The sequence below is a fragment of the Sinocyclocheilus grahami genome, unplaced genomic scaffold (assembly GCF_001515645.1).
Source record: "Sinocyclocheilus grahami isolate Dianchi unplaced genomic scaffold, SAMN03320097.WGS_v1.1 scaffold1829.1, whole genome shotgun sequence".
NCBI lineage: Eukaryota > Metazoa > Chordata > Actinopteri > Cypriniformes > Cyprinidae > Sinocyclocheilus > Sinocyclocheilus grahami.
In genome coordinates, this window is record NW_015507008.1 from 45300 (window position 1) to 66426 (window position 21127).

General features: G+C 37.2%; 3 protein-coding genes across 7 annotated transcripts in view; all 3 read left to right on the top strand.

The window, feature by feature from the left end:
* Positions 1-6527, top strand: part of LOC107572893 (WD and tetratricopeptide repeats protein 1) — a 23114-nt gene extending 16587 nt beyond the window's left edge. For all 4 annotated transcript variants that reach the window (XM_016259319.1, XM_016259318.1, XM_016259317.1 and 1 more), the window contains exons 13-16: positions 2017-2252; positions 2334-2502; positions 3426-3618; positions 5811-6527. In XM_016259319.1, the coding sequence (XP_016114805.1) occupies positions 2017-2252; positions 2334-2502; positions 3426-3618; positions 5811-6011 (799 nt within the window). In that variant the 3' untranslated portion in view covers positions 6012-6527. The remainder of the gene's footprint in view (positions 1-2016; positions 2253-2333; positions 2503-3425; positions 3619-5810) is intronic.
* Positions 6528-11542: 5015 nt separating this feature from the next.
* On the top strand, positions 11543-16775 carry LOC107572894 (transmembrane protein 222-like). 2 transcript variants are annotated; one of them, XM_016259323.1, is made up of 6 exons: positions 11543-11691; positions 11790-11874; positions 11949-11980; positions 12070-12166; positions 13581-13711; positions 16281-16446. In XM_016259323.1, the coding sequence occupies exons 1-6, from the start codon at positions 11573-11575 to the stop codon at positions 16366-16368; spliced, it is 552 nt and encodes a 183-aa protein (XP_016114809.1). In that variant the 5' UTR covers positions 11543-11572; the 3' UTR covers positions 16369-16446. The 2 variants fall into 2 exon arrangements, with proteins under 2 accessions (XP_016114809.1, XP_016114808.1); XM_016259322.1 differs by lacking the exon at positions 13581-13711 and having other exon boundaries at positions 11546-11691; positions 16281-16775.
* A 1188-nt stretch (positions 16776-17963) lies between these two features.
* On the top strand, positions 17964-20756 carry LOC107572884 (trophoblast glycoprotein-like). Its single transcript, XM_016259310.1, has 2 exons — positions 17964-18594; positions 19820-20756. The coding sequence occupies exons 1-2, from the start codon at positions 18368-18370 to the stop codon at positions 20754-20756; spliced, it is 1164 nt and encodes a 387-aa protein (XP_016114796.1). The 5' UTR covers positions 17964-18367.
* The last annotated feature ends 371 nt before the right edge of the window (positions 20757-21127 follow it).

The window sequence follows — 21127 nt, forward strand, 5'->3', positions numbered from 1 at the left end:
TTGAATGAATCAGCCATTTGAACGAATCAAATGAATGAATGATTCAAAGGCCCATTGATAGAGAGCCGTTTGCTTCATTCTTGAATGAATCAGCTGTTTGAACGAATCAAATGAATGAATGATTCAAAGGCCCATCGATGGAGAGCCGTTTGCTTCATTCTTGAATGAATCAGCTGTTTGAACGAATCAAATGAATGAATGATTCAAAGGCCCATCGATGGAGAGCCGTTTGCTTCATTCTTGAATGAATCAGCTGTTTGAACGAATCAAATGAATGAATGATTCAAAGGCCCATCGATGGAGAGCCGTTTGCTTCATTCTTGAATGAATCAGCTGTTTGAACGAATCAAATGAATGAATGATTCAAAGGCCCATCGATGGAGAGCCGTTTGCTTCATTCTTGAATGAATCAGCTGTTTGAACGAATCAAATGAATGAATGATTCAAAGGCCCATCGATGGAGAGCCGTTTGCTTCATTCTTGAATGAATCAGCTGTTTGAACGAATCAAATGAATGAATGATTCAAAGGCCCATCGATGGAGAGCCGTTTGCTTCATTCTTGAATGAATCAGCTGTTTGAACGAATCAAATGAATGAATGATTCAAAGGCCCATCGATGGAGAGCCGTTTGCTTCATTCTTGAATGAATCAGCTGTTTGAACGAATCAAATGAATGAATGATTCAAAGGCCCATCGATGGAGAGCCGTTTGCTTCATTCTTGAATGAATCAGCTGTTTGAACGAATCAAATGAATGAATGATTCAAAGGCCCATCGATGGAGAGCCGTTTGCTTCATTCTTGAATGAATCAGCTGTTTGAACGAATCAAATGAATGAATGATTCAAAGGCCCATCGATGGAGAGCCGTTTGCTTCATTCTTGAATGAATCAGCTGTTTGAACGAATCAAATGAATGAATGATTCAAAGGCCCATCGATGGAGAGCCGTTTGCTTCATTCTTGAATGAATCAGCTGTTTGAACGAATCAAATGAATGAATGATTCAAAGGCCCATCGATGGAGAGCCGTTTGCTTCATTCTTGAATGAATCAGCTGTTTGAACGAATCAAATGAATGAATGATTCAAAGGCCCATCGATGGAGAGCCGTTTGCTTCATTCCTGAATGAATCAGCCGTTTGAACGAATCAAATGAATGAATGATTCAAAGACCCATTGATAGCGAGCCGTTTGCTTCATTCCTCAATGAATCAGCCGTTTGAACGAATGAAATGAATGAATGACTCAGACATTTAACGCCACCTGCTGGCAGTTTTAGTTTCTTAGACTGAGAGTATCATTTAATTTATTTAAAAAAATAATAGTTAAATAAATAAATAAACATTTAAAGGGATAGTTCACCAAAAAATAAATAAATTCTGTCATCATCACCCTCGTGTTATTTCAAACCTGAATGACTTTCTTTCTTTTGTGCAACATAAAAGAAGGTATTTTGACGACTGTTGGTAACCAAGCTGTTTCGGTCACCAGTGACTTTCATTGCATGAACAAAAAAATTTATGTTATCTTCTTTTATGTTCCATATTAGGTTCGGCCATTGTAGTTTAATACATTTTCTTGAATCAAATCCAATATTCCTATCTAAAGCTACTCCTTGTAATGTCTACTTGATACTTTATTATTTAACACAATAATAGCTTTAAATAATCTTTTGTGGGTATTTTCACAGCCTAATTTAATTTGCGATTAATCGCAGCACCATGTAATTAATTAGATCGACTGACAGCCTTACAGTAAAGTTAAAATATACTGTTTCTATTAATACAACCAACAGCTTTGAAGAGTTTTATATTTGACCGTGGTGTTTAATTGGATGATTTGCAGTGCTTCACAAGTCTCACTAAAGTCTTGTATCTTTGTCTGAATTTCTTTCACTTTTTTTTTTTTTTTGCTTCAAAGTTCATAATGTTATGATTCTCCTTGTAGCTGGTTGGTTTGGTTCAATGCTTTAATGCACTCTATAAACACTTAAATGTGTATTTTGGATGTTTGATCAGGGACGGCGATCACTATGACGCGCTGCGGGACTGTCTGAAGGCCTTGTCTCTGAACCCGGGCCATCTGAAGGCACACTTCCGCTTAGCGCGCTGCCTGTTTGAGCTCAAGTACATCGCCGAGGCTCTGGAGTGTCTAGATGACTTCAAGGGCAAGTTTCCAGAGCAAGCGCACAGCAGCGCATGCGACGCGCTCGACAGAGACATCAAGGCGGCCCTCTTCTCAAAAACAGACTCCTGTAGGTTCAGTCTTGGAGCTTGGATTTTGTTTGTGCATGCATTTGAATAACCAGGTCTCTGCATATTTTGCATGCATCCAGCTGACGACAAGAAGGGGAACAGCTCCATCCGCTTCCATAACTTCAGCCGGAAGGAGTCCATCCCGGAGGATGAGATCGTGCTGAGAGAGCGCAGCTTCGACTACAAGCATCGCTACTGTGGCCACTGCAACACCACCACTGATATTAAAGAAGCCAACTTCTTCGGAAGGTCAGTTTACTGGCACCTTGTTTGCTTTTCATGAATCACTTCTGAGTGATGTGTTTAATATATACACTGCTGCCGTTCAAAAGTTTGGCATCAGTACGGTATAGTACAGTAATATTGTGAAATATTATTATAATGAAAAATAACAGTGTTCTATGTGAATATCTGTTAAACTGTAATGTATTTCTGTGATGCGCAGCTGTATTTTCAGCATCATTCCTCCAGTCTTCAGTGTCACATGATCTTCAGAAATCAGTATAATATGCTGATTTATTATTAGTTGTGCTGCTTAATACTTTTTTGGAACCTATGATACTTTTCTCAGGATTATTTGATGAATAAAGTTAAAAAGAACAGCATTTACTCAAAATATAAATCTTTTCTAACAATATAAGTCTTTACTGTCACTTTTTTTATCAATTTAACACATCCTTGCTGAATAAAAGTATTAATTTCTTTCAAAAATAGAAAGAAAAAAAATTATTGACCCCAAACTTTTGAACAGTAGTGTATATTGTTACAAAAGATTTCTATTTTAAGTAAATGCTGTTCTTTTGAACTTTTTATTCATCAAATAATCCTGAAAAAAGTATCACAGAAGTTCCAAAACAATATTAAGCAGCAACAGTTTCCAGCACTGATAATAAATCAGCATATTATACTGATTTCTGAAGATCATGTGACACTGAAGACTGGAGGAATGATGCTGAAAATACAGCTGCGCATCACAGAAATACATTACAGCTTAACAGTCATTCACTTAGAACACTGTTATTTTAAATGGTAATAATATTACTGCTTTTGCTGTATTTCTGATCAAATAAATGCATGCGTGGTGACCAGAAGACACTTAAAAAACATTAAAATCTCACTGTTCAGAAACGTTTGACTGGTCGTGTATGACTCGTTCGGTTGTCGCTCTGCAGTAAAGGCCAGTACATCGTGAGCGGTTCAGACGACGGCTCGTTCTTCATCTGGGAGAAAGAGACGACGAACCTAGTGCGGATCTTACAGGGAGACGAGTCTATAGTGAACTGCCTGCAGCCGCATCCCAGCTACTGCTTCCTGGCCACCAGCGGCATCGACCCCGTGGTGCGGCTCTGGAGCCCCAGACCTGAGGTACCGACCCACTGACCTCATTATGAACGATGAATGAATCAGTTAGGCCTGGGCGATAAAACCGACGCTACACCTTCATCGATGCATCATGTATTTATGCATAGCTTAATACAAATAGCCAAAGCGCCGATTGCATTTAAAAACATACAAGGCGCTGAGGAATGAAACAAAAGACATGTTTTCTAAAACTCTTTTAACTTGTGCGAGACGCGAGTGCAACAGAACACTCAAGAGTGCAACAAACGCTGCTGCGTTTTCCATTCAGTATATTAGAGACATATAGAAGCTCAATGTGGAGAAGATATTAGTTAGATTAAACCCCAAACCAAGCCGTTCACACAGAACGCGTATTCTGTTGCACAAGTAAAGTTAAAAGAGTTCAATCTTGTGTTTCATTCCTCAGCGTCTCGTATGTTTTTAAATGTAATAATGCAATCAGCGCTTTGGATATTTGTATTAAGGTATGCATAAATACATGATGCAGTTAGTTTATGCAATTCACAATTATATTTTGATTTATATATGTTAGTTTAGACGTAATGCACTTATTTAGTCGTTATTTCATTGCATTGAATAAACATATTTTGCTCATTGCTTATTGTTTAAAACAAGAAAGGAGATATTTGTTTCAATTTTATTTTGTGTTTGACTTAAAACCAAAATTATTTGTTGTTTGTCTTAATAAATTGGGTAAATTAAAAATACAGTGGTTAAATGTAAGCCTTTTTTTCTACTGCTCTTTGTTTAAAAAACGTTATGAAACACATATATAATTATCGATACCGAATTAAATGAAACATTATATCGTGATCAATTTTTCAGCATTATCGCCCAGCCATAGAATCACTTTTATTCATTAGTTTTCATTTCACTTTTCAGTTTAGTATCTCATTCAGTTCGGTTTGATGCACTGAACTAGTGCTGCGACCAACGATTATTTTGATTATCTAATCAGAAAGAAAAAAAAAATCCAAAAATGCATAAAAAATGATAATTGAAAATTAAAAATAAAGTAATCTGAATCCATTATTTACACCATTATTATTCCACATCCTGCCCAAACAATGTGCAATTTGAAGGCAATAAAAAAACAAATATGGTGAATATTTCTATGTAGGGGTTAAATTTATTTAGCATTTGAAAGAAGTTAAAATCACTAAATTAAATGATGATAAAAAAACAAAAGCACAGACTAAATGTTAACTGCATATTCCATTGCTGTCACTGCTCTTATACAAATAGTTACATGTGGAGTTTTAAACTCGCATTTAATGTCTAAAAAGAAATGTTTTAGAAAAATGTGTATTTTAGTCTGAATATTATCGTGCTCCAAGTCTGTTAAGCACTTGTTGTTTGAAGTCTGCAAAGTTTAACAGGCTTGCTTGCAGTAAAAACATTAATCTACTGTTTATGCTTTTGTTTGAAGCACTACATATGACGCAACACTTCATTCTGCGTCTTTTCCAGATGCGTTATTCTCTGATATAAAGTGACGCGGATGTGTGAATGTTTTCAGTGCAGACATGTATAATCGATAATCAGATATGTTGTTGATTATTTATGATGCAGCCCGACATTGAATAGTGAATTGATTCAGTAGCTTTTAAAAATGCATTAAAGGAATAGTTCACCTAAAACTGAAAACTCAGTCCTCTGCAAGTGAATGGGTGCCGTCAGAACGAGAGCTGATAAAAACATCACAATAATCCACAGCACTCCAGTCCATCAGTTAACATCTGGAGAAGACAAAAGCTGAAACACATCCAGCATTAAGACCTTTTTAACTCAAACACGAGTTCATAATAACACTTCCTCCAGTGAAAAAGTGTTCTGGTGTGAATCAGGAGAGAAATCTGCTCAGATCAAGCACTGTTTAAACAGCTCTAAACACATATGTGTCTGGATGTTGATGAGAGAGACAACAGCAGATGCACTTTTTCACTGGAGGAAGCGTTATTATTGATTTATAGACTTATGAAATGCTGGATTTGTTTTAGCTTTTGTCTTCTCCAGATGTTAACTGATGGACTGGAGTGCTGTGGATTACTGTGATGTTTTTATCAGCTCTCGTTCTGACGGCACCCATTCACTGCAGTGGACTGGTTTTTCAGTTTTGGGTGAACTACTCTTTTTGAAGCTAGGCTGTTGATTGCACCAAACGTGACTTGTGTTGTCTTCTGTCTGATCGTCAGTCGGAGGAGAAGGAGAACTGTCGGGTGGTGGAGGACATGGAGAGCGCAGCCCAAGCCAACCAGAGGCGCATGAACGCGGATCCGCTGGAGGTGATGCTGCTGAACATGGGTTACCGCATCTCGGGTCTGAGCAGCCGGGGCACCGAGGGCTCGGATGATGAAGAGAGCTCGGAGAGCCAGGTTCAGTGCCGCTCCAGCTAAACGACACCGGAGCGCCAAGCACCTTAGATATTTACTTTGCGATTTCAGTGTGAGCGAATGCTGCCGCTCTGCAGAAGGAAGCGAGAAAACCAGCTTCCCTCCGAAGCCAAAGCACTTCTAGATCTGCAACACATTTTTGGCACCGTTCAGGTTTAAAGCTTGTTTCCAAAGTCGCACAGCGCTTGCGACTTTCTAATGCGGGGCTTGCTTGCTTTTGGACGCGATTTCGTCTCGTTTTGTTTCTTCTCCGAATGAACTTGAGCACCAGAGGACAGTAAAGAGAGTTACTGTTCATAAAAGTATGTTTATAGGTCTGCAGCACTTCCTTTTGGAATACATTCTGGGAAATAAACAGTGTTTCTGTTCGACCCAGACTTGTGGATGTTCTGGGACTGAAAATGTTTGTTGTTGTTGATGATGATTCGTTAAAGCAATAAGCCTCGTGAAGCCGGTTTACGGTGAATTTATAACAGCTAAGTGCCTAACAACGCCCCTCAGCTGTTATAAATTCACGGCTTCACGAGGCTTATTGCTTTTATAAAACGGTTATTCCATATACGTAGTTAGGTTTCACAAAATAAAACAGAGCAAATAAATAACAACAGTGTTCTTCCACCAAACAATGTAGCTCCTCAGAAACAGTTGTGGTTGCTACAAAGTGGTTGCCGAGCAACACACAAACGTAAACAAAGGTGTGTGTTACTTTGTAGCGTCATTTACAACAGCTTCGAACGCGGCTCAGCCAATCAGAGCCAAGCACCGGAACTCTCCGCTTTATTATTCATTTTTAAATTGTTTCTCATCGGCACGAGCAGGACGTCTTGCCCTTTTATCTTCATCGATGAACCTGAGAAGAGAAGAATAAAGACACAGAGAGAGACTTTTCACAAGCAGTTAAAAGAAACTAGAACCGGCTCCGGTTTGGGATGTGTGTGTTTTTGTTTTTTGTGTATTTCAGTACAGTTTAGTGCGACATGTAAAGTTCTGCAGCAGCTCCGTCGTGGCTCTCATGATCATCGGTGGGGGTTTTCAGAGGAAAACATTATATTATATGAATAAAATGTAACTTTAATCATCGACGGCATGGCTTTATAAACCGTAATACTCATTACAGACATGAAGCCATCGACAACGCACAGCCCCATCTGTCTCAAATAAAATTAATTTATTTACAAATATCATGTGATTCTTTTTTTCTTTTGTAACTTGCCTTTTACGTTAAAGTCAGCTCATGATGCAGGGCTTCTGCTGCTTCCATGAAGGTGAATTCAAGTCCTTTTTAAGACCATGTAGGAATGAATTGAAGGGAACACAATATGTCAGTATTTCTAAACGAGTTGAATTAGCAAGCCTTCAAAATCTGAAAACAACTGCCAACAAATCTCCGCCACTAATTACTTTATTTGACCAAAATAAGTCAATGAATAACAACAGTGTTGTTTTAACATCATTTCTGCATTATATAATATTATATTTTGTTTTCATTTTGTGTTTTTAATTGCCTTTTTAAATTTATTTTAATTTTCACTTTATTTAATTCGTGTTATTTTAGTACTTCAAGTTCAACTAAACGAAAATGAGAAATTATGCTATTTCAGTTAACATTTATTTATTTATTAAGTAACCATTTTTTAAGGTTTTAGTTAACTATAATAACCCTGCCAACTGGATTATAGAAAATAACGTTTCCTTCTGATTAAAAAAAGTGCTGTTCTTCTTCAGTATGTGTGCTGATACATGTTCTTCAATCAAAATACACAGAGAAATTGATCAAAATTATGGTTAAAATGAACAAATATCTGCAAACGGGCTCAGAAAAATCAACCTGATTCAAAGGAAAAAGTGAAGTTTTCATTCCCCATTCGCAGATATTTGTTCTCATTTTAGGCATAAACTCAATTTTGTTCAATTTCTCAGAAAACAAGACTTCATATGCTCCTTTTGCATCTCCAGTAAATGCCTCTTGATTTAAGGATGCTTGGATACTTGGGAAGATGTTCATTATTTGCAGCGCATGCAACATTTAATGCATGACTTTAAGACTTATATGTTAAGGCCTTAATTTGTGAAATGAGACTAATAAGGCATTTGTCCTATTTTTGTTTTTAACACATGCATGATTGAACTCAAAGTAACCCATGCAACCAATGGATTGGGCTGCAGATGTGGTTCTCGCAGCTGATTGGCTGCTCTGAATTGACGCAAATACGTTCGCCTCCAAATCCCAGTGCGCTTCTGTGATGAAGGTGTTACGTTGACTTTCCCTGCCCACAATTACTCAAAGTCTGGGTTTTTGCTGAATAGTGTTTTTTTTACTCCGTGTGTTATTCATTTGTTGTGGTGTTGAAGGAAACCTGTGTCCTCTAAAGGCCACCTGACCTACATACACTAATGAGGGGAGTACAGCACACATCTAGGCCAGATGTTCAGAGTAGCACACTACCTACTGTGCATACTCTGCAAGTAGACATTACCTTAAAGAGTGATTTTGACCAGATTTAACCTATTGAAAATGTTTTTTTGGTATAAATTAATGTATTTATGTTGATTCATTGCATTGGTTATTATAGTTAAATAAAAGTGAAAATAAAAACCATTAAAAAAAACATGTTTTGTAACCAAACGCTATTTGAAATCAAATAAAATATAAAAAACGTTTTTATTTCAGCTATTTCTCATATTACTTTAGTTTAACTCTATGTACTAAAATAACTAAAACTGACATTAAAAAAAATATATATATTAAAATCTAAAAATAAAAACCGATTCAAAATATTAATAAAAACTCAAATCAGACTTACGAGATTTACGTTTTTACACAAAATTACTCATAACTACATTTATTTGCAATTCTTACCTTAAAGAGTGATTTAAAGTGATTTAACCCATAAAAATTAGTTTTGTTGGTGTAAATTAACATATTTCAGTTGATTCAGTGCATGGTTATTACGGTTAAATAAAACTGAAACTAAAATTAAAACCATTAAAAAAAACATTTTTGTAACTTGAAATAAAATAAACGTTAAAGGAAATAAAATATAAAAACTTTTTATTTCAGCTTGTTGCCATGCCATTCCTAAGTTCCATTTATTTTAATTATTTTAATTAATGTGTTTTTATGGATTTTTTGGTTGGTATTCTGTCTCTATACATTAAAAGAAACCTACCATAAAAAGTACAGACCCTTCATTTCTTTGTAAGTGGGCACTTAAATAAATATATAATCAAAATAAATAATCAAAATACATATTTTCCCCACTGCATATATATATATATATATATATATATATAAAACAAAAACTACTAAAAATTATGAAAACAAACAACAAAATTACTAAAACTTCAAAAGGGAAAATGAAAACAGTAACATTATCTCAATTACAGTAAAATTGCACTGATTCTGTGATGCTACATAACACTGTTTGATGTGAGTGCCACTAATGTTTGCTCAGAAAGGTAAGAGTAACACGTCATTCTAAACTGTAAAGAGGCTAGTTTTATTTGTGTGCACTCACAATATCAATAAAACGTTGTGCTTTTATAAAATAAAGAAAACAAACGCTTTCTGCCGTCTCGGTCTTGAACAGGAGCGCTTCACAATGATGAACCTAAACTCAGTGAATTGCCTCACAGGCATGATTAAAATATATATAAAGCTTTCAATTACTACTTTAAAACGAATGAATTCAAATCAAACATAGAAACTCTTTCATTAAAGATGCATTTCTCTCACGGCAAGCACGTCCAATGAGGAGACGGCGAGTCGTTATTTTCATCACCGTAATTGATTGATGGTCTAAAATATAATATAAATATAATATAATATAAATATATATTATATTTTTCGAAGCTGTTGTAAATGACGCTACAAAGTAACACACACCTTTGTTTACGTTTGTGTGTTGCTCGGCAACCACTTTGTAGCAACCACAACTGTTTCTGAGGAGCTACATTGTTTGGTGGAAGAATACTGTGTTTATTAATATCATTACACTTTATTTGCTCCGTTTTATTTTGTGAAACCTTGCTACGTATATGGAATAACTGTTTTATAAAAGCAATAACCCCCGTGAAGCCGTGGTCTACAGTGATTTTATAATAACGCCCCTTAGCTGTTATAAATTCACTGTGAACCATGGCTTCTTGCTTTAATATCTGCTCCAGTTCTTACTCTGTGAGTGTAGTTCAGGTAACAGAGTCATTAGAGGGTGATAAAGCACACAGACGTCACTTCAACACAAGCCACAGCTGCTGGGATTTCATGCATGAAGCCCTGGGCTTGTGTTGCACCAACTTTGATGTGGGAAGAAATTATGAAACCTAGTCTTCTACCACGCTACAATCCATCACGCTCCCTAAGGTCGCAAAACTCTGGACTTTTGGTAGTATCTAGGATAGCAAAGTCCACTAAAGGAGGTAGAGCTTTTTCGCATTTGGCTCCCAAACTCTGGAATAGCCTTCCTGATAACGTTCGGGGTTCAGACACACTCTCTCTGTTTAAATCTAGATTAAAGACACATCTCTTTGGCCAAGCATTCAAATAATGCATCTCATAATCTTTTACTGCAGTTATATCTGATCAAATGCACATTATTATTCTTTAGTGTAGAAACTTTCATTTTCTGTGAAGCTGCTTCGCAACGATTTGTATCATGAAAAGCGCTGTACAGGTAAACGTGAATTGAACTGAAATTGAATTAAATAGGTCAACTTGACCTTGAGCATGATACTATTTGTTGTATTGTTTTTTTTTTTGACTAAAAGAATAATCTTATATTATATTATACATGTGATATTAGACTGGTGGCCAAAAGTTTGGAATAACGGAGATGTTTTTAAATGGGTTTTTTAATGTTCTGCTCATCGAGGCTGCATTTATTTGATCAAAAATACAGTAAAAATGTGAAATATTATTAGAGTGTAAAATAACAGTTTTCTATGTGAATCTCTGTTAAACTGTAATGTATTTCTGTGAAGCGCAGCTGTATTTTCAGCATCATTCCTCCAGTCTTCAGTGTCACATGATCTTCAGAAATCAGTATAATATGCTGATCTGCTGCTCAAGAAACATTTCTGATTATTATCAATGCTGAACACATTAATATTTCTGTGGAAACTGTGATGCATTACATTTTTCAGGATTCACAGATGAACAAAGTTCAAAAGAACTGCATTTATCTGAAATAGAAATCTTTTGCAACATTGTTAATGTCTTTACTCTCACTTTTGATCAATTGAATGCGTCCTTGATTAATAAAAGCACTAATTAATTTTCAAATCAGCATATTAGAATGATTTCAGAAGATCATGTGACACTGAAGACTGGAGGAATGATGCTGAAAATACAGCTTTGATCACAGAAATAAATTAGAGTTTAACACATATTCACATAGAAAACAGCATACATGTTTTCTAATAATATTGATCAATTTTTACAGTATTTTTGATTAAATCAACGCAGCCTCGGTGAGCAGAAGAGAACATACTGGATGTAATCCTATGAGATTGTCCGGCGGCGCGCGCGTAGGCGGAAGCGATGACGTCACCGCGCACAGCCCGTGATGGCGGACGTAACCGAGATAGACACAATGAAGCACTTCCACGGCGGTTTCGAGAAAATCGACAAAGAGATGAGCCGCTATCCGCACTGCATCGTCTGGACCCCCATCCCGGTTCTGACGTGAGTAGCGACCTGAGCTCACATGAGTGTTATGAAAACATATTGGAAAACTTCAGCTGTGATCACTGTTGACAGCCTCTGGTTGTTGTTGTTTGTAGGTGGTTCCTGCCCTTCATTGGTCACATGGGCATCTGCACTTCCGCCGGTGTGATCAGAGACTTTGCAGGGCCTTATTTCGTATCAGTGAGTTTATACCTGATGACTGAAAATAGTGCTTTCTTCACTGATGCACTGACTATCATTTCTGTTTCCCACAGGAGGACAACATGGCATTTGGAAAGCCAACAAAGTGAGTTTAAAACTAGAGAATGTGGTTATTCCTCCTCATCTGAATGTTTCTGAACTAGCGTGTGACTCATTCAACGCTTGCTGTTTCAGGTTCTGGAAGCTGGATAGGAATAAAGTGTACGGCGGCGGAGCAAACGCCTGGGATTTGGCCGTGCACGAGGCGTCCGAGGAGTACAAAACCAGGATGGTAGGGCTGCTCGATTACTGAGTGGGCCACGGGACCAAAACTTTATACCAGTGATTTTTTTAAAGATAGCGATATATATCAAATATATATTTTCTGTAAATAAGGCTGCTGTCACATCTACATTTTAGAGAGAAAAAAGATACAAATTGTGCTTTTTATGCAAGTCTAAAGTATTCAGCGAACAGCTGCTACAGAAACGGAATAATCGAATGTAAAATAAAACCGCATAGTCTTCACTGTAAGAATGAAACTTTCTTTGTTTCTTATTAAAGCTACACAAGTTCTTCAGTCGAGAGCAGAGAGAGATTTCGCTCAGTCTGTTGTTGTTTGGTTAATATTAAGCACACCGCAGGAATATTAGGCTGCTGTCACTTTAAGAGTTACTGTTACACACGTATTCTCAACTGTTACGTTCACTTGTTACATAACCGATGAGGGTTTACGTGATTTAATAATCACCAAGCGCCGCATTTTGACTCGTGTTTGCGTGTATTTGAGCGTTTAGACGCACCTTAAGCTATAAGTTGACTTTATTCGTCTACAGAAATCCTCCTGAGGAGCAGAGATAGTTCTATTTCACGCTTTTAAAAACATGAATAAATCTAATACACTTTAATAAATCAAGCACGTGCCATTTTGCGAAAGTCACGTTATGATTTTATAGATTGGCACGTGAAATCGGGCTTTTATGGAGGAGTGAAAGCGCACCGCTGGAAAGAGGGCAGAACGGGGCGCAATAATCGCTTTATCTCGATTACTGTATTTTCATAATCCCAAATCGAAACTATTTCGATTAATTGCACAGCTCTACAGAATGCTCAGATCATGCTTGTAGGGTGTTTTTCCTCAGACGGGATTACTAAAGTGCCTAAAATGTCTGGGTTTTGGCTCGGTTTTCCTGTTGATTTCATACTTGCTAGAGATGCACCGATATATATATAACCGATTATCGGCCGATATAAAAGCTATTTATTTTACTGTTGTTCGAAATCAGCCAGTGATCAGGGCCGATTTATATCCTGTCAATCAAAAGTAAAATAACTGCAACTCGCACTGAGTGTGAAGAAAATCTCTCTGTTGAATTTAGGGCTGTTGAAATTAACGTGACGACATTAAGGGTTCGCACGTTAAAATTTCGCAATTTTTCGCACGTTGTGACCTCACATTGTGTCACGGATGCGGAAAACGCAGAAGCTCTTCAAAGCAGGATGGATTCTGATTGGCTGTCGATGATTTTATCGCTCGTGAAAGAGATTCCAACGTTGTCGTTCCTCTGTGTAGTAACTCTAAGTAACAATTTTTAAAACTAGATCTTTATCGTTATTGCTGTAGTTATAGTCCTTGGTACAAAAAAAAAGCTGTTTTATGTTGTAGCATATTTGTACCTGACGCTGTTCTGTTGCGTTGTTTGCAGCACAATCTGTGTTGTGATAACTGTCACTCTCACGTGGCCATGGCTCTGAACCTCATGCGCTATAATAACAGCTCCTCCTGGAACATGGTCAAGCTCTGCTTACTGTCCTTCATCCACAGCAAACACGTCAGGTGAGGTCAGGACTTTCAAGTCAGTATGAAATGTAAATCTGTTTTTTGAATGCATGTTATCGATTCATCCATGCATTTTTTTATACATGTTTTCACCTTGTAATGTTTAATCAAAACATCATAACTGGATCTTCTGTCTAGTGTCGTATACAGGATTTCTCCAATCATTTAGAGCTCTTAAACTCATCTGCATTCACACCTCTTCACGAACCAGCTTGACAAATTCAAAGGAATCAAATTGAATCAAAAGATTCGTTCATGAGCTGGATACCACTATGATCGACTTTTGCACTTTTGAGTATCAGAGTAAAAGTATCCAATTTTTCTTATCACGATACGAGTAATTTGACTTCATGGTAACGATATATATCACGATATGGCTATTTTTGCTTTAAATAAGGTCTTTTATGATATCAAAATTTTTGATAACTTAGAAATTTCATAATTTTTGTCACTAGTGTCAATATCACAAAAAAATAAATAAAAAACTCAAGCTCACTGAAGACAAGTAAACAGTCGGCGATTAAATAAGAATAATTACAAGCAATTGAACTAAATAAAAAAAATACAGTAGAACAAAATAAGAAATGGTACATGCATTGTATAAAGTAATCAAATGTATAAAAAATTAATATATACATGGGTCAAAGACGAAAAAGGGTTTAAGCATAAAAACAATAAGTGTAATAATGCTTTAAATTGTTGTTGTTTTCCCCGCAAAAAATTAAAAGTATTTGGTTTAATTTAATTGCAATTTTGTTTTTGTTTTTCGGAGCAAAAAATAAATATCATACATTTTCCCCTGATTTTCAGAAGAGAGCGAGTAAAATCATTCAGTGTAACAATCGTGTCAGGCATATTTACAACAAACAAAAATCAATTTATGACACATTAAAAGACTAATTACTTTCACCCCAAATACTAATTAGTTGTAATTTTACATTTTTTAAACGTGCCACTATCCTAGGTTTCGCCCATTTGTCAGTAAGAATTTTTTTTTACTAATTTAAAACACAATAAAATGTATAATGCTCTCTTATTCGTTTATATATTTAATATGTACACGTCGGAATAAGCATGTTGTTTGAATTTTTACATAAATATTGTAAAATATTATAATATGTAACATTATTTCAATCAAATTTTGACATTTTATCTTTTTTGAAACCTTAAAAGTAGACACTTTACTAACGTTTCGCCCATTTGTCAGTAAGAATTTTTTTTTACTAATTTAAAACACAATAAAATGTATAATGCTCTCTTATTCGTTTATATATTTAATATGTACACGTCGGAATAAGCATGTTGTTTGAATTTTTACATAAATATTGTAAAATATTATAATATGTAACATTATTTCAATCAAATTTTGACATTTTATCTGCTTTGAAACCTTAAAAGTAGACACTTTACTAACATTTAATATGCTTTCTATGGACATAAAATCACTTTTGTAAATTTATTTTGATGCGGATACCTCTTAACGTCTTTAACCCATATATAATTAAATATATATTTCTTCTCATTAAAGTTACAAAAGTGGTTTAGTCAAGAGCGTGACAGACACACGCGACACAGCCTCAGCATTCAGAAGTCAGTGTGTCCTTACCTTTAACTGAATGATTTATCACGACTCCTGATGCACACAATCAGGGCTTCTGGGGAGACAGCTGGATTGTGGGTTTGTGTGTAAGATTATCCTCACAATTCGGCGTTTTAAAGCAGGCAAAAATGAAAATTCTGTCATAATTTATGCAAGCCATGACACTCTGCCTTAGCAAGGTTTCTGTGGATCCTAAAAAGGTCTTAATTCTCCCTTCCACAAAATAAGGCTTAAAAAGCTCTTAAATCGGAGCGGAAGTCGTGGCATTAAATGTTGCATGCACTGCACAAAAATGAACATCTTCCTCAGTATCTGTGTCTTGTTTTCTGTACAAATACGTTCTAGACAAGATACGTTTGCTTCAGATGCAGAATGACTTGTTATTTTGGAAAAAGTTTATGCTTCAAACAAGAATATCTGCAAGTGGGGTAAGAAAAATAATCCCCGTAATTTCCCCTTTGAATAAATTAGTTTTTCTTACCCCATCAGCAGATAATTTTTTTTGTAGTACACAAAAACTAACCAAATTTTTTATACATTTTTCAGACTTAATATCTAAAGTAATTTAGCTTCTCGAGTGAATACATCTTGATTCAAGAATGTTCAGATATTTATACAAAAACACTAAGAATCTTTTTTTTTTTGCAGTGTAGCAGATATGTGTTTTTTACTTTTTAGACTGAAGAATTTAGACATTTGCACTGAAAAACAAAACAAGAGCGTCACTTTTTTTTTTGCAGTGTGATCAGAAGGTACAGTAAAAGTTATTTTCATATTCTAGTGTTTGGAAACAGGGCTACTCAAGCCAGATTGGTAGGAAGTTGTATTTTTTAATATTTTACTTTCATGAAACCCTGCTTAGAAATGGGTTTGGACTGAGATGAGGCCAGAATTGAACCCTTTAACGTCTAAAGGGCTAATGTTTTTATCTACACGGCTCATTCGAAGGCTTCTGTTCCTCTGCAGCTTTGTGGGGTTCCTGAAGACCTGGCTGCCTTTCCTGATGATTTGTGGGATCACAGTCACCATCGCCCTTGCCATCAACCTGCGATGACTGAGGCTTCAACACTGAGAGAGATGCTGTTTACATCGAATGCGTCTCAATACACAGACCTCTGCATCTAGTGACACCGAGAACGCAGACTATCAGTACCATGGTAAATAAGTGAATTACAGGGACTTTTTCCAGTACTGCTTTCATTGCATTTGATGTATTTGTAATATAATCATATCACATACATGGATGGGGCTAAATGAAACATGGCAGCAATTTCCTGTCAAAACGGTTTTCCATCATTTTTCCTAGAACTGCTTGCATTGAAGTTTTCATCAGTTATGTTTAATGATCCAGGATGTTCAGCCGTGTATTGTTTTATATTCAAGGGAGACTGTAAATTTGCGTATTCCTTAAGATTTTTTATGTTTACAACTTCATTTATATTATATGACCAAATAAAAAAAAGTGTATCCATAATGTTTGCCCTCATTTATTTTATTTTTAATTGAATATTGTAAAGAAAGAGAGCACAAACACAAGTTTCTGTGGTTTGAAATGCTGAAACAGACCTAGCGTTCTTCTAGTGCCGGATCTTTTCTCTTCACTAGTGTTATTTTACTATGGAAGCCTGTTTCTGCCATCGGATTAAAACAAATAAAGGTATATAGTGACTGTCTCACAATTCTGACTTTGCATCTTGCAATGCTGTTTTTGTTTCTGGTACAGAATTAAAAATAAAAAGGTAGTTGCAACTTTTAATCTCAGAATTCTGACTATTTCTTGCAATTCTGAAAACAAAACTTTAAGTTGCAAGCTGTAACGTTGTAAATCTGACTTTTTTTCTCACAATTCAGTTCACATCTCGAAAATCGAAGTTTATATTTCGCAATTTAGACACTTTTTTTTCTCAGAATTTTGATTTTACACTCGCAATTCCATTTTTTTAGTTTCTGCCACAAAATTAAAAAGGTAATTGCAACGTTCTATCTCAGAATTCGGACTATTTCTTGCAATTACATCTTGCAATGCAGTTTTTGTTTCTGGTACAGAATTAAAAATAAAAAGGTAATTGCAACGTTCTATCTCAGAATTCGGACTATTTCTTGCAATTCTGAAAACAAAACAAAAAAAGCTATAAACAAGCAATTCTCTTAATTCTCTCGCAATTCAGTTCACATCTCGCTTTTTCACAGAATTCTGACTTTTTTCTCGCAGCTCAGTTCAAAACCCGCAATTCTAAGGTTGCATCTCGCAATTTAGACTTTTTTACTCAGAATTCTGATTTTTTTTTTTTTAAATGTCTGCCATGGAATTAAAAATAAAAAAGCTAATTGTGACTTTTTAACTCGCAACTCTTGACTTTTTTTCTTGCAAATTAGACTTTATGTGAGCAAAAAAAGTCAGAATTTTGAGAAAAAAAGTCTAAATTGTGAGATACAAAATTGCAATTACTTGATTTTTATTATTATTTGTTTATACCTTTGTGGAAACAAGCTTCCATACTTTTTTCTTCCTGATGTTTTAAATCTCAGTGTTTGAATCCAATGCGTTTTGTTCATTTTTAGTGGATTTATGAAGTTAGTTCTCAAGTTCACACAGGTGTAGAGAATCACATTAACCATCAACATCATCCACTAACTAACCACAAACTAACAATACTGACTGTCTTCTTCAGTTGCTTTAGCATTTTAAACCCAACAAACTTCTTGACTGAAGTGTTTGTGCATCTTTCTTAACTGCTGTATATTTGGGAATTGAATGCATGACAAAGATGAGTGATGCTAATATTTCCTAACAGTGCGGTATGCATCTTTACAAAGCAAAAGCTGCTCTATAAATGTTCCTTATGGCCAGAGAACACACGCTGACCCCAGTCCTGTGAATAGATGGATGTGTTGTGGAGTGGAGTGCATTCAGCTCCACCCACCCTGGCTTCTACATCTGAGATCAGGAGCTCTTTCTAGGTGAGTGTGTTGCTGAGGAGCATCTACAGCATGTGCACTTGCAGCGAACGCGGTGCCATCAGACGCTCCGGACCGTGAGCGCGAGCGCTTGGATGATGCTGACGCTCGTCTGCGCGATGTTGTGCGTCTCCGCGTGCGTCGCGTCGTGTCCGCTGCGCTGCGAGTGTTCTGAAGCTCAGCGCACGGTGCACTGCGCGTCTGCCGCGATCTCGAGCGACGCCAGCAGCCTGATCCTCACCGCAAACGCGATTCACAGACTCGACCACAGCGCGTTCAGCGGACTGCAGAACGTCACACACCTGAACCTGAGCAGCAATGGGTGAGAAAGATACTGCTAGTCGACAAAAACTATCTATCTATCTATCATCTATATATTTTTTAGTTTATTTCTATAGCGCTTTATACAATACTGATTGTGTCAAAGCCGCTTTACAGTGTTAAACTGGAAAATAGTGTTCTGACAATGCAACAGGACAATTTTTTCAGCTAAAGTCAGTGATGTCATCTTCCAATAGTGTCTGTGCAATCAGTCAAGCGTCCCCAACTAAGCAAGCCAAAGGAACCAATACTCCATCGGTGACAGAAATGGAGAAAAAAAAACAGGCTCAGAACTGCTGTAGATGCAGTTCTCCTCTGGCCAGACGAAACCAGCATGATGTGGTTTAATTTCAGCCTGCAACACAGGTGCAGAGGTCTTGTCTGGATCCCGTGGTCTTGTGCCGATGGTTGTTGAGGTCTCCGCTGACATTCAGGGCTGTAGAGGTCGTCTCTAGGGTAACATGTAAAGTGTGAAAAGCAACGGTCCTAGTACTGAGCCTTGTGGTACTCCATACTGCACTTGTGATCGATATGATACCTCATCATTCACAGCTACTAATTGATGACGGTCAGATAAGTAAGATTTGAACCATGACAATGCAATTCCACTAATGCCAACATAATTTTCTAGTCTATTCAAAAGAATGTTGTGGTCGAGTGTCAAACGCAGCACTAAAGATCCAGTAGCACTAATAGAGAGATACAACCACGATCAGATGATAAGAGCAGGTCATTTGTAACTCTTGATGAGAGCAGTCACAGCACTAGGATACGGTCTGGAAATCCTCACAGATACCATTTCTCTCTAAGAAGGAACGTAGCTGAGAGTATACTGCCTTTTCTAGTATTTTTGACAGAAAAGGGTAATTTGAGATCGGTCTGTAATTAACTAACTCTCTAGGATTGAGTTGTGTGTTTTTTAATGAGATGCTTAATAACAGCCAGTTTTAAAGTTTTTGGGACACATCCTAATGACTTTCACAAATTAATAATATTCAGAAGAGCATCTATCTGTCTGTCTTTCCGTCTGCCTGTCCATCTATCTACCTATCAAATTTATCGTCTGTCTGTCTGTATATCTATCTGTTTGTCTATCTATCCGTCTGTCTGTCAATCTTTCTATCTGTATTTTTACTCCTCCGACAGTAATATAGATTTAGTGATGTGCTCCTGCTGATTTGTATATTTCACCATTTAAAATCCTCACTTTCTTTCTGTTCTGCCAGCATTATGGAGATCGGCTCGCACGCGTTCTCCTCTCTGCTCGCGCTGCGTTCTCTAATCCTGAACAACAACCAGCTGGTTCTGATCCACCCCGAGGCGTTCTCCGTGCCTGGCAGCCCTCTGCAGGAGCTCAGCCTGCGCTCGTCGCTCTATAACTACTCGTCTCTGACCGACCTCATCACTGCCCTGCGCTGGGGAGAGCTTACAAACCTGCTTCACCTCGATCTATCGAGTAACCGCCTCGTCCTCTTACCCCCGGGGATGTTCGCTCCTCTGCCGAACCTGCAGCATCTGCATCTGCGCAACAACTCTCTGGTGGCCATCTACAACAGCACATTCTCTGGTATCGAGCAACTTCTAGAGCTGGACTTGACTGGAAACGCCTTCAGAACGATCAGCGACGAGGGTCTGCGCGAGCTGGAGCGACTCGGCCGCGTGCGTTTACTTTTGGGTCAGAATCCGTATGCATGCACTTGCGAAGCGCAAGAGTTCGCAAACTGGCTAAACAGTTCGAAAGTCAGGGTGGACGATGTGGACGGGCTGTATTGCGAATTCCCTGCTTCTCTTCGTGGCGCATCTTTGCGGGGTATTAGCGCACAGGGGTTGGGGTGTTACGGTAATGTTCCCGAAGAGATTACCGACTTGTCCCTACAAACATCCTATGTTTTCCTTGGATTAGTGTTGGGATTCGTAGGCATGGTCTTCCTCTTTGTCGTCTACCTCAATCGAAAGGGTATTAAGAAGTGGATCACAGAAATATATGAAGCCTGTCGAGATGTGCTGGAGGGGTATCATTACCGTTACGAGATCGACTCCGATCCACGACTGGGTCACGTTTCGCACGCTCAGCAGCAGAGTCGCCCTCGAATGGATCCGCGTTTGGCGCACATCTCTACTGATGCCCGTATCACACAGATCCCATCCGACGTGACACTATAACTGCACGATGAACCCATCTGTAGAAGCGTTTGTAGCAAAGTGGTTCGCTTGACGGTTTCTAAATATCATTAGTGGTTGGCAGATATCATTAATTAGAAACATGTTTGACTGATAACTGATGCAATGCCAATAAATGCATGATATTTGCGACTTTGGAAAAGTTACCCTGTTTAAGATGTAATACTTAGTGTAACTATTTCAGTTACTTTATTAATGTAACTGATTGCATTTAATAATTTTTGATTACTTTTCTAAATTTTTTAACAAATGTTTTCAGCTGTTAATAATTTTTAACCATTTAATATATAGTTATAGTAGTGCTCAACACTTTCAAAATCATTCATCACTTGAATTAAGATTCTAATAATCGA